This window comes from Gymnoscopelus microlampas (genome assembly GCF_963454915.1).
Source record: "Gymnoscopelus microlampas genome assembly, chromosome: 11".
Taxonomy (NCBI): Eukaryota; Metazoa; Chordata; class Actinopteri; order Myctophiformes; family Myctophidae; genus Gymnoscopelus; species Gymnoscopelus microlampas.
Window position 1 is genome coordinate 54,564,051 of NC_139948.1, and position 21,137 is coordinate 54,585,187.

The following is a 21,137-nucleotide window of genomic DNA, read 5'->3' on the forward strand; positions in this document are numbered from 1 at the left end:
GACACTCACTGTTCATCACATGTGTGTCACAGGGACACTCACTGTTCATCACATGTGTGTCACAGGAACACTCACTGTTCATCACATGTGTGTCACAGGGACACTCACTGTTCATCACATGTGTGTCACAGGGACACTCACTGTTCATCACATGTGTGTCACAGGGACACTCACTGTTCATCACATGTGTGTCACAGGAACACTCACTGTTCATCACATGTGTGTCACAGGGACACTCACTGTTCATCACATGTGTGTCACAGGGACACTCACTGTTCATCACATGTGTGTCACAGGGACACTCACTGTTCATCACATGTGTGTCACAGGGACACTCACTGTTCATCACATGTGTGTCACAGGGACACTCACTGTTCATCACATGTGTGTCACAGGAACACTCACTGTTCATCACATGTGTGTCACAGGGACACTCACTGTTCATCACATGTGTGTCACAGGAACACTCACTGTTCATCACATGTGTGTCACAGGGACACTCACTGTTCATCACATGTGTGTCACAGGGACACTCACTGTTCATCACATGTGTGTCACAGGGACACTCACTGTTCATCACATGTGTGTCACAGGGACACTCACTGTTCATCACATGTGTGTCACAGGGACACTCACTGTTCATCACATGTGTGTCACAGGAACACTCACTGTTCATCACATGTGTGTCACAGGGACACTCACTGTTCATCACATGTGTGTCACAGGGACACTCACTGTTCATCACATGTGTGTCACAGGGACACTCACTGTTCATCACATGTGTGTCACAGGAACACTCACTGTTCATCACATGTGTGTCACAGGGACAGACACTCACTGTTCATCACATGTGTGTCACAGGGACACTCACTGTTCATCACATGTGTGTCACAGGGCCACTCACTGTTCATCACATGTGTGTCACAGGGACACTCACTGTTCATCACATGTGTGTCACAGGGACACTCACTGTTCATCACATGTGTGTCACAGGAACACTCACTGTTCATCACATGTGTGTCACAGGGCCACTCACTGTTCATCACATGTGTGTCACAGGAACACTCACTGTTCATCACATGTGTGTCACAGGGCCACTCACTGTTCATCACATGTGTGTCACAGGGCCACTCACTGTTCATCACATGTGTGTCACAGGGCCAGATAAACCACTGTATCATTCTGCTCCTTTGATCATTCATTCTGATTATTTCATAGCTTCATAAATAATTGTAAACTTAGATTTTAGGACAATTGTAAATCACTAGAAGTTGGGGCCGCTACGCGGTGTGAGAGAGAGTTTTGTGCTCTCCTAAATCCACGGCAGGCTTTGAAAGTACCCACTTCAGAAAGAGGTGACGTGCATCACCTCTCCAATGACCAAAACCCACTATGGAAGCCGTCCAACTGGTGCGATCTGACGGCATCCTAGAATTTATAGGTAGGATGTGATGTCATATACCGTCTCATCGTGATGTCAGATTACGTCACACTGGCGTGATGTCAGATTACGTCACACTGGCCACATACAACGTACGTACATACTGACAACCGACATGGCGCAGGATTCAAATTGTATATATACTACGCGGCCCGAACGTCTAGCGTGACGCGTCGTTCACTTTGCAGTGCCACCTTACAGGCACCTCACAGTGTGAGAGAGAGTTTTGTGCTCTCCTAAATCCACGGCAGGCTTTGAAAGTACCCACTGCTGTCGTGAGATTACGTCACACTGGCGTTGTGTCCATATTCGGGACGACCGTCTCATCGTGATGTCACGACCGTGATGTCATGCTGTCGTGAGATGACGTCACACTGACCGACATGGCGCAGGATTCAAATTGTATATATATAGATAGATTATTACTATTTATCACTATGGAAGCCGTCGAACTGGTGCGATCTGACGGCATCCTAGAATTTATAGGTAGGATGTGATGTCATATTGTCTCATCGTGATGTCAGATTACGTCACACTGGCTACATACAACGTTAGGTAGGATGTGATGTCATATTGTCTCATCGTGATGTCAGATTACGTCACACTGGCGTGATGTCAGATTACGTCACACTGGCTACATACAACGTTACAACGTACATACTGATGGCGCGTCACACTGGCGTGATGTGGCGTGATGTCAGATTACGTCACACTGGACACATACAACGTTCGTACATACTGACAACCGACATGGCGCAGGATTCAAATTGTATATATAGATAGATACTGATAGTGAGTCTTATTCAAGGGTATTAACTCCTCATTTCAACAGAATCCTGAATGTGCACCTTGGTTATCCCATTAAGACCTGGATCTGTGTCATTTTTAGTTTTGAGACAAAAAGCATTATTTTACACTTTGGGCGCGCTATGAGCTTGTAGATCTGCTATTTTTGAAAAAAATAGCAGAAAAAAAAAATCGTGAAAATGTGTGCAAATCTTTGAATATATATATTTTTAAAGCCAACATTTTTAACTCAAATCTTTGCTTCTGGGGGGGTCCCTGGAACAACATATTTTGATGGGGGTCCGCGGCCAAATACATATAATTGTGCGGGTCCTTGACATGAAAAAGATTGAACACCACTGATATAGAAACATACGTTTTTCAGAAAACTGTTGAGATTTAGGAGACATGTAGAATCGGCTTCAGGTCTCAATGGGTTATTTATGATGTATTTAGACCTTATCTTTATGGTGTGAAGATACAGCAGATTCCTCACATCACATACATAGGTGTATCATATTGTATGTAACGTCTCCTCTCCTCTCTCTAGGTGTATCATATTGTATGTAACGTCTCCTCTCCTCTCTCTAGGTGTATCATATTGTATGTAATGTCTCCTCTCCTCTCTCTAGGTGTATCATATTGTATGTAACGTCTCCTCTCCTCTCTCTAGGTGTATCATATTGTATGTAATGTCTCCTCTCCTCTCTCTAGGTGTATCATATTGTATGTAATGTCTCCTCTCCTCTCTCTAGGTGTATCATATTGTATGTAACGTCTCCTCTCCTCTCTCTATCTAGGCGCGTCAGACAGTGTAGTACCAGACCCGTCCCACAGGGAGCAGCAGCTCCATCAGGACCTGGTCTTGTTGAAGCAGCAGCAGCAGATCCAGAAACAGCTTCTTTTCGCTGAGTTCCAGAAACAACACGACGTTCTGACCCGACAACACCAGGCCCAGCTGCAGGAGCACCTCAGGGTGCGTGTCGAGTGCGTGTCGAGTGCGTGTGCGTGTGCGTGTGTGTGTGTGTGTGTGCGCGTGCGTGTGTGTGTGTGTGTGTGTGTGTGTGTGTGTGTGTGTGTGTGTGTGTGTGTGTGTGTGTGTGTGTGTGCATGCATGCGTGCGTGCATAATGTGTGTGTGTGCATGCGTGCGTAATGTGTGTGTGTGTGCATGCGTGCGTAATGTGTGTGTGTGCATGCGTGCGTGCGTAATGTGTGTGTGTAATGCAGTGGCGTGCACAGACATTTTGAGGGGCAGGTGCTCAAGTAAATTATACTTTTTTTTGTTTACTTAGTCTGCTCTTTTTCCCCTCTACACCTATACCTCTTTGCCAAAAATAGCAGATCTACAAGCTCGCGAGGCGTTGTGAGCTTGTAGATCTGCTATTTTTGGCTAAAGTTCTCCTCAGAAAAGGGATGCTAGGTTTCGAGTGGTTATGGTAAAAAGAAAAATCATATCACATAAAGATTTGGCGGACCCCCTGTAGTAACTCTGAGGACCCCCTGTTGAAGACCCCTGCTGTAAAGTGTTTTTTTTTCTTATTTTTTTTTTCCAAAAGGTTACTTCTGGTCAAGAGGGCAAAGGGCAGGTGCTCTAGCACCACCTAGAGTCTATCTGTGCACGTCCCTGGTGTAATGTGTGTGTGTGTGTGTGTGTGTGTGTGTGTGCAGCACCAACAGGAGTTGATGGCGGTGAAGAGACAACAGGAGGTGGAGCAGAAAAGAAAAGCAGAACAACAAATAAATGAAGAGCAAGAAAAACAAAGACTCCAACAACAGCTTTTATTACTGAGACACAAAGACAAAACACAAGAGAGTAAGTATTATATACTAATATATATATACATACAGCATATACTACTAATAACAACACTTATTATTACTGAGAAACACAGACAAAACACAAGAGACTAAGTATACTATATTGAAAAATATGTTGTGTATGATCTATCTAAGAGTCAGCGATCTCTGTGTGCACAGTTTCGCTCGGGAATATTGCCACTACATATTGAAACTGGACGGACCCTAACGGGTCCATTTGGTTCCATTTGTACACTCTCAGAGTTAAATTAACAGTGATTTTACAATATGAATTGGGGTCCCAGAGATAGAAATGCCATTAAACGGGGGTCCGTAGCCCTAATGCATGTCAAACTGGGGGTCCTTGAAATTAAAATGGTTGAGAATCACTGCTATAGAGCTGTAAAAATCTTCTCTTATGGGGGTCCCTGGCATATCTATTCAAATGGGGGTCCGCGGGCTAATAAGTGTCAATTCGGGGGTCCTTGACATGAAAAAGTTTGAGAACCAATGGCCTAGGGGGCCGTAGGGGTGTCATGGTGGAAGCTTGGGCAGTCAGGGATCTTCTGCAGTGCGTAGCAGAGGGTTTGGAAGCTGCAGCCAGTCCATTCCTTGATGTTGTCCATCCAGGACCTTCTCTGCCTGCCTCTTCTCCGCTTCCCCTCCACTGCCCCCTGTAGGATGGTCTTTGACAGGGAGGTATGTCTTGTGACATGATTATACCAGGCCAGTTTGAGACGTTTTACTGTTGAGTAGAAGGTCCTGTTCTCCAGCATGGGTGGTGACTAACTGTCTAACAGAATCATTTGTCCGGTGTTCTTTATATGAAATATGTAGCATTCTTCTATAGCACTTGCTTTCAAAGGACTGTACCCTGTACCCTGTACCCTGTACCCTGTACCCTGTACCCTGCGCTCAGTGTCCGCTGTGAGTGTCCAGCTCTCACTGCCATAGAGTAGGGTGGAGAGTACAAGTGACTTAATAATAATAATAATACATTTTATTTATAACGCACTTTACATTCTCACGAATCTCAGAGTGCTACAGATTAAAAGCAGAGCATAAAAGCAGCATAGGCAACAAAACGATTTCAATAAACCAGGCTAAACTAAAAGGGCCAACATTTAGAATTTAAAACTAATACGAAAAACAATCAAAGTCCATGAAAAATTAGAAAAATGCTTTTTTAAAGAGGTAGGTTTTCAGTCCATTTTTAAAAGCATCAGTGGACTGTGGCGCTCTCAGGTGGTCTGGGAGGGCATTCCACAGACATGGGGCTGTGTGGCAGAAGGCCCGGTCGCCCCATGGTGCGGAGGTTGGTGTCAGGGACAACAAGAAGGTTGGTGTTGTTGGAGCGGAGGCTTCGGGTGGCAGGTTTTGGGGTGAGGAGTTCTTTGAGGTAGGGGGGGGGGCGTTGCCGTAAATGCACTGATGGGTGAGAAGGGAAATCTTGTATTGGGTCCTGAAGGAGATGGGGAGCCAGTGAAGTGAGCGGAGGGTGGGTGTGATATGGTCATATTTTCGCACTCTCATCAGGACCCTAGCAGCGCTGTTTTGGATGTATTGGAGCCTTTGGAGGCTCTTGTTAGGGATCCCGATGAGTAGTGCATTGCAGTAATCCAGCCTGGAGGAGATAAAGGCGTGGACTTGTAAAGTCTGACCTTCACTGAGAAGCTGATGGTGTTACTTTTCCAAATACTGGCCAGTCTCGTCGTGGCTGATGTTTGCAATGGCCAATTCTAGCTTTTATCTCTTTTGTGGAGCTGCCATCTTCACTCACATAGGACCCGAGGTACTTAAAGTCCTTTACTTCCTCCAGCGTCTGCCCGTTCATTGTGATCTTCGTTGGAGATACATGGCTGTGGCTGTTGACCAGGATCTTACTTTTCTCTGCACTTATCTCTGCCACATGCTCTTCACCGCCTCTTCCAGTCTGGTGGTGAGTTCCTGGAGTTCGGCCTCGCTTTTCCCCATGAGGTCGATGTCGTCAGTGAAGCGGAGGTTGGAGATGGGTCTTCCCTTCACTACACTGGCTCCCGGTTGTTTTTAGGATTGATTTTAAAATTATTGTAATAGTTTATAAAGCTCTAAATGGTCTGGCACCTTCCTACATCTATGACTGCCTAGAGAGACATGTTCCAAACCGGACCCTCAGGTCTTCAAGTGCTGACCTACTCGAGGTGCCTACAATGACATATAAAAAATACGGTGAAGCAGCATTCTGCTTCTACGGACCAACAGTGTGGAATAAACTCCCATTACACCTAAGACAGGCAGCCTCTGTCGATAGCTTTAAAGCACAGCTCAAGACCTATTTCTTCACTCTTGCTTTTAGCCGATTCGTTGGTTGATTTTTAAGTCCTCACTGTATTGCCTATTTTAATGTTGTTTTATGCTTTTGCTTTTATTTTATTTTATTTTATTTTTGTTTGCTTTATTGTTAAATTGGTTGTAACTGTAACTGTATTCTTGCTCTGTAAAGCACTTTGCGCTGCATTTCATGTCATGAAAGGTGCTATACAAATAAAGTTTATTAGTATTATTATTATTCCTCCGATGGATATGGAGGTGTGGAATTCTTGGAGTGCTTCATCCATGATGTTTTCCAGAAAGATGTTAAATAGGACAGGGGAGAGGAGACACGACAGATGTTTTTAAAAGGTTCTCCCATGCTGTTGTTTATGAGAACTGCACTGCTTGAGTCCGTGTAAAGTGCTTGGATGACCTGAATGATGTTATTGTTGAAGTTGTAGTTTCTGAGCACCTGCCATAACCCTTCATGATGCCACACACGGGCAAAGGCTTTTTTTTTAAGTCAATGAAGTTGAGGTACAGGTCGTGCTGGTGCTGAAGGTGCTTCTCAATCAGTAGCCTGACATTGAAGATCTGTTCAGTGGTGCTCCTTTTTGGTCTGAATCCTGCCTGTTCCTCAGTCTGTTCAAGATGAACCGCAGCATTACTTTGCTAGCGTGACAGATAAGGCTGATGGTTCTGTAGTTTTGGCACTCTCTTGAATTCCCTTTCTTGGGGATGGGGATAATTAGAGATTGGGTTAGAGATTTTTGGGGCCACTGCTTGGTTTCCCATATTTTTTGGCAGATGTGTGTCAGTGCTATTATACTTTCTTGCCCTCCATGCTTCCAAAGCTCTGCTGGGATGTTATCGATGCCCTTTTAGGCTCTTTACTGCCTCCTCTACGTCTTTCATTTAATGTAATCTAATTATTTGAATTGTTGTATAACACAAAACATGTAGTAATGTATATTTATGTTATGTTGCCTATGAAACTAAGTTATTAGTCCATAACATGTTAGTCTAGGTTGTATTTGTTGACTAAATTGTCAACATATTTAGTCATAGCTTAGTTTTGATTTTAATTTTTGTAAAAAAAAGACATTTTCCGTCATATTTGTATTTTTAGTAGACATGAACACTGTTCTCAACACTAAACACATGAACACTGTTCTCAACACTAAACTGTGTGTGTGTGTGTGTGTGTGTGTGTGTGTGTGTGTGTGTGTGTGTGTGTGTGTGTGTGTGTGTGTGTGTGTGTGTGTGTGTGTGTGTGTGTGTGTGTGTGTGTGTGTGTGTGTGTGTGTGTGTGTGTGTGTGTGTGTGTGTGTGTGTGTGTGTGTCTCTCTCTCTCTCTAGGTGCCATAGCCAGTACTGAAGTCAAGCTAAAACTACAGGAGTTTCTACTCAATAAAAAGGACCCGGTTGGACTGAACCATTCTGGACTGAACCATTCCTACAACCACAACTGTTGGTAAGAACCATTACTAATGAACCTTAACCCTGACCTGAGGCCCATTTTATATTGTTTTTTAGAAAACTGTTAGGATTTAGAAGACATTTAATGTCTTCTAAATCCTAACAGTTTTCTGAAAAACAATACGTTGTTATAATATCAGTGGCTCAGAACAAAAAGGGAAGCACGCACATCTCTATGAAAATTTGCAGGTGCTGGACTCAAAAATACACACCATAGAAAGAAGAAGAAGTCCACACACTTTTGAAGCTCCAGCGGCCAGTTTTATTTTTAAGCTCACAGCGTTACAACGTTTCGACCCCTTCGGGTCTTCGTCAGGTATGAGGAGTGCAGAGGTAGGCAGGCTAAAGTAGGGAGCAAACAATCAGAGTCCCAGCTGTGTCGGGGATAATAGACACACCCTCCCCCCATCTTAAGGGGACAGTTTACAAAGTTTATAAACAGTATCATGAGAAACAGTTATTTTGTAGAAAAATAGAAATTCAGTTCATCTTTAGGAAAAATTCATCTTTAGAAAAAATGCATTCATTCTAGAAAATTAGAAATTCAGTAATTCTAATTCATTTTTAGAGAAAAATTAGAAAATCATTCATTTGTGACATGATGTAGTGACATAATGCAGTACAGTACAGTTTTAAGAGGCAACATAGCCAAAGGACTAATTATAATTAAGCAGTACATGGGTGTTTTATGGGATCCCAAAAAAGACACATTAGGAAATAGAGCAAAAGTTTAGCAGCTCCAAAAGAACATCACTCAAGGCCTAGATGCACAGGGAAGGCATAGACAAAGACAATATAATACAAAAGGGAAAAAAGAGAAAAACATTTTTAAAACATTTTTTAAACAAACAAAAAGGGAAAAAAGAAAGCTATTAAAGAAAAGGTTTAACGTCAAACTCCTCATTCAGCCCATGAGGGGCCATGGTATTCAGAGTATATATATAGAAAGATTCTCGTTGCAGTAAAAGTCGATTCTCCTCGAGGGGGCCTATCCACCTTCTCTATACCCCCGTAGCGTAAAGATGCAATACTGTGTCCCATTTTGTTGAAATGAGCTGCTACTGGGTTTCGTTCATCCCCACTCCTAATGTTACTTCTGTGTTCACTTATGCGGGTACGTAGGGCTCTACTGGTTTTGCCCACATATGCAAGTCCACAAGGACATTTTATCAGGTAAACAACAAAAGTTGTGGAACATGTAATCACTCCTTTTATGGGCAGCTGTTTCCCACTGTGAGGGTGAGTAAAAAACTGACATTTAGAGGTATAGCTACATTGAGCACAATTTGAGCATTTATAATTACCAGCAGAAATGTTTGATAAAAAGGTAGAGGGGGTGGTGGAGGGGGTGTAGGAGCGTATGAGTTGGTCCCTTAAGTTAGGGGAGCGTTTAAAAACCAACTTCGGGGGATCTTTAAAGACCACTTTTAGTTTAGGGTCAGTGTCAACAATGTGCCAATGTTTGTAGAGGATCTTTCTAAACTCAGCACCCATAGGAGAATATCTAGTAATACAAAGAGGAGAAATGTTTTTTTGTTTAGAACGTTTAACTGGGTTCAAACACTCTTCTTGTGTGATTCAAAACGCTTAGATGCAGTGTGAACCCATTCAGGTTTGTACCCTTGTGACAGAAAACGGTTCGTTAAATCAGTTGCTTGTGTCTGGTAACCTTCGTCTGTGCTACAGATCCTTCTAGCCCTGTGGAACTGGCTAATGGGAAGGCTTCTAATGAGGTGACCAGGGTGGAAGCTGTCACCATGAAGTAAAGTGTTCCTGTCGGTGGGCTTCCGGTATAAATCTGTCTGTAGGGAACCTCCTTTTTTGGTTACTAAAACATCTAGAAAACTTATGTGGGAGTCACTATGTTCAAGAGTGAACTTCAAGGGTTCAGTACATGAATTTAAGTAATTGTGGAACAAGTCCAAGTTTTCAGATGTACCATTCCACACAATAAAAATGTCATCAACATATCTCTGATAGCTGAGTATGTGGGAATAGTAGGGGTTCACCTCAGAGTCAAGTACATAAGAGAGCTCAAACAGACCCATATACAAATTGGCATAGTTAGGGGCCATGGTGCTGCCCATTGCAGTCCCGTTGATTTGAAGATAGAAATCATTTTTTTATTTAAAATAGTTAGAAGTAAGCACAAGTTCTGTAAGCTCACTAATACAAGTAGTGCTGGGTTTGTCAGAGGGATCTCTGTCTGAGAAAATAATTCACAGCCTCAATGCCACCACTGTGGGGAATGCTGAAATATAGGCTGGACACATCAAAAGTAGCTAGAAGACAATCAGAGGATACATCAATAGCTTTCAGTTTGTTGATAAAATCTATAGAATCTTTAGTGTACGATGACAGAGTTATTACCCAAGGTTTTAGTAAATGGTCCACAAAAGTGGAGTCGTTATTAGTGAGAGAGCCAATTCCACTCACTATTGGTCTACCAACTAAAGGGACAGTTTGAGAGTTATGGACCTTGGGAAGGGTATAAATAACAGGTATAACAGGGTGATCAGTTTTCATAAAGGCATGTTCATCTTTACTGAGTTCCCCATTTTTAAACCAAAAATCAAGTTTGTCATGTGCATGTGCTCTGAATTGAACTGTGGGATCAGAGGGCAGTTTTCTATAGAAAATGGTATCGTTAAGTTGTCTCATAATTTCACAGCTGTAATCAGTAGCATTTTGAATGACCACACTGCCACCTTTGTCGGCAGATTTTATGACAATGGTGGCATCTTTGCGTAGATCATTAAGACATTCTCTTTCAGCTTTAGACAAATTGTTAAAGGTTTTAAAATCACGTTTCTTTTTCAGAGCACATTGCACATCGTGTTCAACCATACAACAGTACGTTTCAAGGGAGGCATTTCTATTTCTGGGAGGCATATACATAGATTTCTTTTTAAACACAGCTTTATTGACCATAGGGGTGTCGAACTGACCCATTGGTTCAGTAATGGCTGGAACCACATCACTATGTGCCATATTGGACACATTAGAAGTACTGGAATAAGAAAAGTTGGCAATAGTAGGATGAAAAAGTTCTCTGAGCCTTAGTGTTCGAAATAATTTTTGAAAATCAATGTAGGTTTCAAAGTCATTGGTGGTGGCAGTGGGTGAAAAGGACAGCCCTTTATTCAGAGCCGATCTGGCCAAATCAGTCAAAGGCTTTGATGAAAAGTTCATTACCGTGTTTTCTTGCTGGACCGGGTGTAGTGTGAGCGGTCTCTTGTGTAGACTTCTTCGGAGTCGTCTGACGCGTGCTGGTTGTTTCTGCTGTGTCTCCGACCCCGACCTCGTCCTTTTGTGCCGCCTCGTTGCTGACGCCGGGTGGGTTCTCCTAAAAAAGGGACACCCCGACTGTTGGCATCAGAATCGACGGAGGAGGAGGAAGGCCAAGAAGATGGTGGTAGTGGTAGTGGGGGGCGACCATGTTGGGGGTTGCTCTGCGACGATGGGACTCCGTCTGGTGCCGGATCCGGTGTCGTGGGTTTCCTCCAGAAGTAGACATTCTCGGTCCTGTAGTCCTTGGTGTCTCTGGTGAACTTCTTTCTTTTCTTGATTAGCAGTTCATCGTAGGTTTTGTTTTTTAAAAGTTCGATCTCTTTCTTAATTTCAGACAATGCATTTTTGTCTGTGTATACAGTGTCAAGGCGGGCAGCGATGACCGTCATCTCCTCTCGTGTTTTGGTCAGTAATGCTGACGTCTCTTTTACTGCAACGAGAATCTTTCTATATATATACTCTGAATACCATGGCCCCTCATGGGCTGAATGAGGAGTTTGACGTTAAACCTTTTCTTTAATAGCTTTCTTTTTTCCCTTTTTGTTTGTTTAAAAAATGTTTTAAAAATGTTTTTCTCTTTTTTCCCTTTTGTATTATATTGTCTTTGTCTATGCCTTCCCTGTGCATCTAGGCCTTGAGTGATGTTCTTTTGGAGCTGCTAAACTTTTGCTCTATTTCCTAATGTGTCTTTTTTGGGATCCCATAAAACACCCATGTACTGCTTAATTATAATTAGTCCTTTGGCTATGTTGCCTCTTAAAACTGTACTGTACTGCATTATGTCACTACATCATGTCACAAATGAATGATTTTCTAATTTTTCTCTAAAAATGAATTAGAATTACTGAATTTCTAATTTTCTAGAATGAATGCATTTTTTCTAAAGATGAATTTTTCCTAAAGATGAACTGAATTTCTATTTTTCTACAAAATAACTGTTTCTCATGATACTGTTTATAAACTTTGTAAACTGTCCCCTTAAGATGGGGGGAGGGTGTATCTATTATCCCCGACACAGCTGGGACTCTGATTGTTTGCTCCCTACTTTAGCCTGCCTACCTCTGCACTCCTCATACCTGACGAAGACCCGAAGGGGTGGAAACGTTGTAACGCTGTGAGCTTAAAAATAAAACTGGTCGCTGGAGCTTCAAAAGTGTGTGGACTTCTTCTTCTTTCTATAATATCAGTGGCTCTCAAACTTTTTCATGTCAAGGACACCCAAAATTAAATGTATTTGGCCACGGACCCCCACCTCAAAATGTTTTGTTCCAGGGACCCCCACCTCAAAATGTTTTGTTCCAGGGACCCCCACCTCAAAATGTTTTGTTCCAGGGACCCCCGGAAGCAAAGATTTGAGTAAATCATTTTGGCTTTAAAATATATATTCATAGATTTGCACAAATATTAACGATTTTTCAAAAATAGCAGATCTACTGAGCTTGTATATCTATTATTTTTTAATAGCCAACCAATGTGCTCCATACGGTATCTAACTAAACTATAAAATGACACAGATGCTTTTCCGGTTTTAATGGGTTAACAGGACTAATTACTATTACCAATTACCATTTCTAGCTACCAGGACCTCTAGTACTGCTGGTTTTATGTCCTACCAGGACCTCTAGTACTGATGGTTTTATGTCCTACCGGGACCTCTAGTACTGATGGTTTTATGTCCTACCAGGACCTCTAGTACTGATGGTTTTATGTCCTACCAGGACCTCTAGTACTGATGGTTTTATATTTGTGTGTGTGTGTGTGTGTGTGTGTGTGTGTGTGTACGTGTGTGTGTGTGTGTGTGTGTGTGTGTGTGTGTGTGTGTGTGTGTGTGTGTGTGTGTGTGTGTGTACGTGTGTGTGTGTGTGTGTGTGTGTGCGTGTGTGCGTGTGTGCGTGCGTGTGCGTGCGTGTGCGTGTGCGTGTTTGTGTGTGTGTGTGCGTGTGCGTGTTTCAGGGGCACAGCGTTGGATCAGGGCTCTTCCTACCAACTGCCCCCCCTGCTGGGCAACTATGAGAGCCGTGATGACTTCCCTCTACGGAAGACTGGTGAGAACATGAATAATAATAATAATAATCATAATAATAATAATAATTATAACAATAATAAGTAGAAAGTTTGCAGCCTATTACGTTGTCACGGCACTCCTGAGATCACTTGTATTTCATTTTGAGAGACTGATCCCCCCAAAAATCATGTTTTTGCATCAAACGGATACATTTTACCCCCCTGTCTGTCCCTAACCCTAACCCTGTCTGTCAAAGTCGCTATGCTTTGGGGATTTGTTGAGCACAATGCCGCTTATATATTTCTAATAGACCACCAAGTTAAAGACCAGAGGCGACCAAGCCTTTGCTGCCATAGCCCCCTCACTATGGAATGCGCGCCCCCCCCCCCCATGTTAAAAGGGCCCCCACCATTGAGACTTTTAAATCTGGGCTTAAGACACATCTTTATACCTTTGGCATTTTAACCCCGTTTGAGAGTTTCTGTGGTCTACTGTATGTCTTATTGTTCTTTGTGTGTCTTTGCTGGTGTTTTCTGTGTGTTTTTTAGCATATTTTAACAGTGTATTTTGCATGATTTTCTGTGACAGCACTTTGTAAACCCTGGTTGTGAAACGTGCTATATAAATACATATATAAATAAAGTGGATTGGATTGGATAATGATACGAAACTCCTGCACAGTTTGGAAAGCAATCTGAGCCTCTCTCTCTCTCTCTCTCTATCTCTGTGTATCTCTGTGTCTCTCGGCCAGCGTCGGAGCCTAACTTAAAGGTGAAGTCCCGCCTCAAACAGAAGGTTGCCGAGCGACGCAGTTCTCCTCTCCTCCGACGGAAAGACGGAACCGTCATCAATACGTTCAGGAGGAGAGCTGTGGACATCACTGGTACTGCACCTCCTCCTCCTAATCAATGCACTGCACCTCCTCTAATCCATTGGTTCTCAAAGTGGGGTCCGGGGACCCCCAGGGGTACTTGAGGGGGTTCCAGGGGGTCCCCAGCTAAATGATGGACAGGAACCAAATGGACCCTTATGGGTCTGTAACTCTGAGAGTGTACAAATGGAACCAAATGGACCCGTTAATTAACATTGATTTTATAATATACATTCGGGTCCCAGAGGTATAAATGCCATTAAATGGGGGTCCGTAGCCTAATACATGTCAAACTGGGGGTCCTTGACATTAAAATGGTTGAGAATCACTGCTAGAAAACCTTCTCTTATGGGGGTCCCTGGCATGTCTTTTCAAATGGGGGTCCGCGGGCTAATAAGTGTCAATTTGGGGGTCCTTGACATGAGAACCACTGCGTTAGGGTGTTCTTCAAAGCCGGGTGGAGTCTGTCTGAGGGACGGAAGCCTTGTGGTCCATAATATCACACAAAACCATGGCGTCACCCAAGGGCGATTACTCCCCCTGGTGGCGTGACTAAGTAACTATTATTACTATCATTTGAACACAAAACACATTATGGATTTGGACTCTCAATGCAAATGCATCAAATAAAATGAATAACATCAGCATTGTGCACATACACTTGTGGGTGTCACATCTGCGCCTTTATTGCAATTTGCAGATAGATTACAGTATCACATTAGGCTACACACACATTTGTATAGTAGCCCTGTTCTTTTTTCCCCACCAACAAACAACATATCACATAGTTAGCTTGCTGCTTATACATTTGACTATTTCAACAGTCCAGCAGGTTTACATTTTTTTTACATTTGTCAATTAAGAAGTGTTTAAATCCCGCCTGTGACTGATTCTGTCGGAAGTTCCCAATGGGCGGTAGTGACGAGGCGCGTCCGGTGAAAGCCGGAATTACACTCACTGTAAACAGGAATTAAACGATGGGGGAAAATGGCGTTCGTCCACAGACGGGATTAAAACACTTCTTTATTCAAAAATATGGACTAATACATTGCACAAATACTCCGGACACCTAGTTAACATTTGGGGCAAGCACTTTATATTTTGCATTTGTACATGTTTGGAGAAAAAATAATCAAATTTAAAAAAACGGCCAATTACTCGATTTTTGAAAAAAAAGTTCGAATCATGTGCCATCGAACGAAGCTTCGAATATTCAAGTTATTTGGGTCAGCCCTAATCTGTATTATCAGTTGCGTGTCCCGTTTCATTTCGCACGCTATCATCCATTTGTGTTGTTGTCTCCATTTGTCTCGGTCCCTGTTGCACCACAGGTATGCTGTCTTCTGTGACCTCCATGTCATTGTCCTGTCCTTGCTCAATGTTTGTGTCATTTTCGGCGTTCACTTTCCTCAGTCTGAGCCGATGCTCTCTAACGCATGTTCCTCCATGTCTGACAAAAAATCACTGCACCGTCTCGACCGATGACAACTCCTGGTCCTTTCCACTCAGGACAATCCACTCTCTTGTAATATAGTCAGGGGATATTAGCAGAATATTTTCCAATCTTGGAATAAATTCCTTACCAAAAAAAATCTTCACCGATGTGTTTGTAAAGGTGTCTAGTAACACATCTCACAAAGACTGAAATTCAGTATCCCTAGGAGAATCTTTGACAGCTCCTTAAAGTTGGGGTACCCACCATAACCTTGGTTAAAAAAAAATCTAAATTTAATTCTGTTTTAAGTAGCATGTGAGGGGTCAAACTATGGTGTTTTTATGATTCTGAATCCATTGCAATCATTTGTTTTGCACCAAAACCACTCCTTGGGCTAAAAACGGCCATAGCCATGTATACTTTTTGTGTAAAAAGCCCATTGAGATTGGGCTGTTTTTAGGAGTGGTTTTGGTGCAAAACAAATGATTGCAATGGATTCAGAATCATTAAAACACCCTAGTTTGACACCTCACATGCTACTTAAAACAGAATTAAATTTAGTTTTTTTGGGGGGATATTTTTTTAACCAAGGTTATGGTGGGTACCACAACTTTAAGGAGCTGTCAAAGATTCTCCTATGGATACTGAATTTCAGTCTTTGTGAGATGTGTTACTAGACACCTTTACAAACACATTGGTGAAGATTTTTTTTGGTAAGGAATTTATTCCAAGACTTTTTTAATATCCCCTGACTAATATACTCGATCTCCACTTTCATATTTTTCCATCAGTGTGACGTGTTTGTTTCCGCAGAGCCCTGCGTATTCTCTCTGAACATTCTGCTTCTGTAAAAAGCCCTTCTTGCTGCATGCAAAGCAGTGATGTGTCTTTTCACAACCCATTCACTTTTTGTAGTTCTCCCTCTAAAGCTGGGGGTTTATCAGTTAGTACAGAGGGCAGCTTGGGATTCTGACCAAACACTAGCGGATGAGGACCGTATCCATGGACACTTTGCATAGTGTTCTTTGCCATTAGAGCCCAGTCCATTGCAGTGCTCCAGCCACAACCGTTGCTTGCCTTTACTTTCTGTATGACCTCAGTAAGAGTTTGGTTGACTTGTGACTCTCTAAAAGTCCATTGCTCCATGGGCTGTAGGCTGCTGTCGTCTTTATTTACATATTAAAATGTTCTGCCATATCTCTTACCTCATCATTATTAAACTCGCCCCCATTATCAGAAACATTTTTGGGGGGGGCCATGAACACTTATCCAGTCGTGAACAAAGTGTTTCACAATTTCTGAAGACCTCTTTGTGGTCAGAATGTAGTCTCATGTTACCAGACTGTTGCCTCCCACAACTTACAAATGTTTCCGGCATACAGTCTGGGACTCGGAAGCTCTGATCATGCTTAAGGGGAAAGCGGATGCCCCTCCCCTACCCACGTCCGTTTCAGCATTGTGCAGTGGCGCAAAGGAGTCCGACTGGAATCAACGAATCTCATAAACATCGTTTATGTCTACTAGTGTCTTCTTTCACAGTTTTTTCCACGTTAATTCCATGATACCTTTCTCAGTTTTCTGTGATAAACAATCCTCGCACAAATAACATGAATCTACCGCTCCTATGACTATGCTTCCGCCTCGGTTCTGTTTCCACTGGGACTACAGGTCCGCGGGCACCGCGTCGTGATTGGTCGAATGTCTTTCCGGTCTGAACAACTTCCGTTACACAGCTTTCGGGAAGTGGAGTTCCAGACTCTATATAGCATTCAGAGATTGTGGAATAGTAGTCTGGTGACGCGAGACTAGTCAGAATGCTGCCTGCACTGAAGCGTGTGAACTGATCAATAATGTGGAGGTACCACACTCCCGGTTCAAGTTCACGCAGGTCTACAGCTACAGTCTCATTGTACTGAGATGCTAGTGGTAGGCCAACAGCAGGCTTGGGCTTAGGTTTGCTGTATCTTTGGCATATTTCACATTCACTTACAATCTTTTGTAGAATGACAACACATTCAAGCATCATTGTTACCTGAACTTTTTAGAAGCTTCTGTAATCTGTCAGCGGAGGCATGGCCAAATTGTTTATGGAGCTTCAATAACATGTTCTGTTTAGTAGCTGAGCTCATGTTCTCTGAAATGATCAGTATCTCCTCACTTTGACTTTCATCCTCATATTGACTTTCTTTTTTTTCTTCAGGAATGTTGTCCTCTGTAGCTGCCAGGACTTTTCTCACTTTTGTTGTCTATTATGTTCACACAATAATGACCAGAGCTTGTGAAGTCAAGTTTTACAGGTTTGTTGAACATCACTGCACTGTCATGTTCCATGTCCAGTACTGTCCCTGCTCTTTTCATTGAGGCTTTGCTTAAAAGCAGTGGAACATCAACTGGAACTACCTCAGTTTCAATGTGACATCTATCTGGTCTGTCCAATTTTAGCAGGAGTTTTCAAACTTTTAGTGGAGTAGACCACTTTTCCATCTCCAAACTTAAATGGTCTATGACTGAGTTTTTCATTTTTGTTGTATATCACTTAACTCATTGAGTGCCAGGATTGCCAGAATTATTTCAGAATTGATTCTGAAAAGTGCCAGAGTTTTTTTCACAGAAAACAAAAAGTGCTTAGGAAGTGAGATACAGCCTATTTTCAGTTCTAAGTTCTAAGTTAAAGTTAAGTTAAGTTAAAGTGGATGGAGCTGCAGATCTTCAGATGATGATATCTTGGGTTCTGAACATGTTTTTCCAAAAAAAAAAAATGTTTTTTTTTTTTTTTACTATTTTTTCAAAAACACGTCAAACACGTTAATGGCACCAAGCGCCATAGCGGTAAAAACACGTGAAACACGTTAATGGCACTCAATGAGTTAACTTGTTCTGGCTCAGTTTAGTGACGTAACCATCTAGCCACCCCTGCCCACACACGGTGCGTGTGCATGCAGTATCTATTATTGCTGAACCAAAACACTCTGTCATAAAGATCTCTGCTGCTGTGGGTGATACTTGCGCTCCACTGGCGGGCTCTTTAGCTCTGTGGTTCTCAAACTTTTTCATGTCAAGGACCCCCAAATTGACACTTATTAGCCCGCAGACCCCCATTTCAAAAGATATGCCAGGGACCCCCATAAGAGAAGATTTTTACGGCTCTAGCAGTGATTCTCAACCATTTTAATTTCAAGGACCCCCAGTTTGACATGCATTAGGCTACAGACCCCCATTTAATGGCATTTCTATCACTTGGACCGCAGTTTATATTGTAAAATCTATGTCAATGTACCTCTGAGCGTGTACAAATGGAACCAAATGGACCCGTTAGGGTCCATTTGGTTCCATTTGTACACTCTCAGAGTTACAGATCCATAAGGGTCCATTTGGTGCCTAATCTATCATTTAGCTGGGGACCCACTGGAACTCCCTCAAGGACCCCTGGGGGTCCCCGGACCCCACTTTGAGAACCAATGCTTTAGCGCACAGAGTAATGTTGCACTCCTCTAACGCATCTGTATTACTCTCAGTTTCTTCAGTTATCTTGACGTACTCACTTTCATTCGGACAATCTTTTGCCCAATGAAAAGTTGATTGACAGACAGCGCACTTTGATCTACGACCGTATACCTATCCAAAGGATTTGTGCCACCAGGCACTGGCGTCCTCTGTTGATCCTTTTGAGGCTTTTTGAGACGTGCCTTTCTGTAGTCTCTGCTCCGCCGTAACAAACGCAGTATCCTGATTGATTCCCATGCTGGAGGCTGCCGTCTTTCCTCCGAATATCCTCTTCAATGCTGACTTCATGGACGCAAACGTTAGATCTGTACATGCTGTGAGAGCTAACCGGCGATCTTTCATGTCCAAGCAAGCAGCATCCAGTAGTTTGAAGGCCAACACTGCGTCGGGAAGCTCCATTTTGTACTTCCGCATCCGAGAATAGCGTTGCTCAAAATCAATGATATAGTCTGCCATGGACACGCTGTTGTCTCTCGTTATCCGATCGAAGCTCGAGTAAGCTTCATAGACTTGATCTTTCTCTTCTTTGAGAAACAAATTGTCGAGCTTTGCGAGCAAAGTAGTCATACCGTGTGTGTGTGTGTGTGTGTGTGTGTGTGTGTGTGTGTGTGTGTGTGTGTGTGTGTGTGTGTGTGTGTGTGTGTGTGTGTGTGTGTGTGTGTGTGTGTGTGTGTGTGTGTGTGTGTGTGTGTGTGTGAGACACGCACGTATGGATCTCTGAACAGTATTGCCAGGTTTTGTGCGAGAAATAAGCAACCAGGTCTATGAAAACAAGCCCAACTAAAGCGACTATAGGCTGCATGAGCACTTTAAACCTATATACAAATAAAATAGCCGATCTACAAGATCACAACGCGTCGCAACTATTTTCAAAGGAAAAAAACAACATTAAGAAATAAAGCCAAATAAGCAACTACACTTTGGAAATAAGCTAAAAAGAAACGCAACCACCAATATTTTTTACAAGCAACTCGCTTATAATAAGCAGACACGGCAACACTGTGCATATCACGGGAGCCTGTCACGTTTTCATGAGACGTTTGGAATAAAAACAAATGAATGTTTTGGGTCAGGATCACATCGTGGTGAAACATCTTGTAATCAGTGAACCCCTGTCGCCGAGCAATCAATCGTGCGAGAATCACAACGATATATTTAGCCCGATTTCAAGAGAGAAACTTGTGCGATGTGAAATGCTTAACGATCTGTTCACTCGCCGACCATTTCAAATATCGTCCTCCATCGACTGTCTGTGACGTCCTGTCAGAGACAGTCTGTGATGTCCTGTCAGAGACAGTCTGTGATGTCCTGTCACTGTGTGTGATGTCCTGTCACTGTGTGTGATGTCCTGTCACTGTGTGTGATGTCCTGTCACTGTGTGTGATGTCCTGTCAGAGACAGTCTGTGATGTCCTGTCACTGTGTGTGATGTCCTGTCACTGTGTGTGATGTCCTGTCAGAGACTGTGTGTGATGTCCTGTCACTGTGTGTGATGTCCTGTCACTGTGTGTGATGTCCTGTCACTGTGTGTGATGTCCTGTCACTGTCTGTGTGTGATGTCCTGTCAGAGACTGTGTGTGATGTCCTGTCAGAGACTGTGTGTGATGTCCTGTCAGAGACTGTGTGTGATGTCCTGTCAGAGACTGTGTGTGACGTCCTGTCAGAGACTGTGTGTGATGTCCTGTCAGAGACTGTGTGTGATGTCCTGTCAGAGACTGTGTGTGATGTCCTGTCACTGTGTGTGATGTCCTGTCAGAGACTGTGTGTGATGTCCTGTCAGAGACTGTGTGTGATGTCCTGTCAGAGACTGTGTGTGATGTCCTGTCAGAGACTGTGTGTGATGTCCTGTCACTGTGTGTGATGTCCTGTCAGAGACTGTGTGTGATGTCCTGTCAGAGACTGTGTGTGATGTCCTGTCAGAGACTGTGTGTGATGTCCTGTCAGAGACTGTGTGTGATGTCCTGTCAGAGACTGTGTGTGATGTCCTGTCACTGTGTGTGATGTCCTGTCACTGTGTGTGATGTCCTGTCAGAGACTGTGTGTGATGTCCTGTCACTGTGTGTGATGTCCTGTCACTGTGTGTGATGTCCTGTCAGAGACTGTGTGTGATGTCCTGTCACTGTGTGTGATGTCCTGTCAGAGACTGTGTGTGATGTCCTGTCACTGTGTGTGATGTCCTGTCACTGTGTGTGATGTCCTGTCACTGTGTGTGATGTCCTGTCACTGTGTGTGATG

The 21,137-nt window shown here is 43.1% G+C and overlaps 1 protein-coding gene across 1 annotated transcript in view; it reads left to right on the top strand.

Moving 5' to 3' along the window:
• The window catches only part of hdac5 (histone deacetylase 5), a 108,389-nt gene that overhangs the window by 18,725 nt on the left and 68,527 nt on the right, over positions 1-21,137 (top strand). The window contains exons 4-8 of the mRNA XM_084070916.1: positions 3,028-3,203; positions 3,898-4,042; positions 7,678-7,792; positions 13,042-13,133; positions 13,845-13,976. Coding sequence (XP_083927042.1) covers positions 3,028-3,203; positions 3,898-4,042; positions 7,678-7,792; positions 13,042-13,133; positions 13,845-13,976 — 660 coding nt within the window. The remainder of the gene's footprint in view (positions 1-3,027; positions 3,204-3,897; positions 4,043-7,677; positions 7,793-13,041; positions 13,134-13,844; positions 13,977-21,137) is intronic.